This window comes from Drosophila nasuta, chromosome 3 (genome assembly GCF_023558535.2).
Source record: "Drosophila nasuta strain 15112-1781.00 chromosome 3, ASM2355853v1, whole genome shotgun sequence".
NCBI lineage: Eukaryota > Metazoa > Arthropoda > Insecta > Diptera > Drosophilidae > Drosophila > Drosophila nasuta.
In genome coordinates, this window is record NC_083457.1 from 25,917,869 (window position 1) to 25,919,419 (window position 1,551).

General features: G+C 41.0%; 1 protein-coding gene across 1 annotated transcript; it reads right to left on the reverse strand.

The window, feature by feature from the left end:
* Nucleotides 1-390: 390 nt before the first annotated feature.
* On the reverse strand, nt 391-1,314 carry LOC132791831 (enhancer of split malpha protein). Its single transcript, XM_060800925.1, has one exon. The coding sequence runs from the start codon at nt 1,214-1,216 to the stop codon at nt 722-724; it is 495 nt and encodes a 164-aa protein (XP_060656908.1). The 5' UTR covers nt 1,217-1,314; the 3' UTR covers nt 391-721.
* Nucleotides 1,315-1,551: the final 237 nt, after the last annotated feature.

Sequence of the window (1,551 nt, forward strand, 5' to 3'; positions counted from 1 at the left end):
GATTTTGATTTGATAATGTTAATACAATAAACATTCAAGTTACGAGTATTCAAAATACAGTTTATTGTCTGTGCAGTATTTGAAGCAAAACCTATAATTAATTATTTCTTCAAGATTTACATTTCATCTGATCATCAATTAATTTTTAACGGTTTATTCTGATAAATGTTGGTAAACAAAAGATATCATCTAAAATGTAGTTTCGTTTGAACTATTTTTAATGAATATGCGGTTACCAGCATAGAATTAATTTCGCTACTTCAATAGAATAACTGGCATATTATTCATACCCATATCTGTTGCAGTAACAGAGGCATAGTTTAACTGAAAAATTTAAAATTGCTATGCGAAATAAGAATTCAAAGTGATTTTGTTTTTTTCTAAGTCTAAATATTTATTTATATCTTAAAACTAGATTATTTTACATGGAAGACAATGATTCTTAGCCTAAAGTAACCTAACAAACAAACATGGAAGACAATGATTTTTTCGTAATACTAAACTTAGAAAAGCTATTGGGAAATCACAATAATTTACAAGCTTGTTATTACATTGTTAAGTTGATACCTCAGTGTTGTACCGAAGAAGCAACTATACCCTAATATCACCCTGAGATTGCGGTCGTGCCATTTGGCATCACCATCTTGGCTAATTGGCTCAAGCTGGTGACACATGGTATTAAAGCTGAAGCTGACATCAATGTTGGCCCAATTGGTGTTATTTAGGCCTGGACCCAGCGGTCGAATCGTTCACGCATGTGCAGTTCTTGTTGTTGTTGCTGCTGCTGTTGTTGCCTTGCGCTGTCGACTGAAGTCCAGAAGAAGGTGCCGCTGCTGGTGCGAGCAAAGTGAACCGGGATGAAGGTCTGATCGGCATGAGCGGGAACAATGTGTTGTTGTTCGCCCTGTTGCACGATCATTGCCGCTTGATTGGGGCACTGTCGGAGATCATTGAAGAGTCGCTGCTCCAGTTGCTCGTTGGCCGTATTGTCACAGCTTGCCACCGAGTCTTTGCGCATGTCCTCCAGCGATGAGTTGATTTCATTCTGCGACTGCATCTCTGCCAGAGTTTTGCGTATGAGCTGCTTCTTCTTGATGAGGCGCAGCAGTGGTTTGACGAGTTTCTTCAGGCTCAGCATTGCCATTGTATGTTGATCTGATTTCTGCTGCATCATATTGCTGGTCTCGAACTTGTACTCCCGAGTGATGAATGACATTTTGCACGTATTTGAATTTAATTGAATCGAAATCTTGTATTGGAATTTGTTACTGTTGCTGCAACAGGCGGATAACTTGCCACGTCGCTGGTCGATTGCGTTCTGATCTTCGGTCTGTCGATGCCCTGCTTTTATACGCTGCGACCTCGACGTCGGGACTCTCGCTGCTCTCTGGCTCTCTTTGTTCTGACAGCCAATCAAAATGCGCCATTCAGGCAGGTGGTTGCACAACAGAGAGTAGAGAGCACACAGCAGACCGAAAGATGGAGAGAGGGAGAGTGAGAGCGAGAGCGAGAGACTGTCCTGTACTTGCATGCGTTTCACAGATTTTTTTC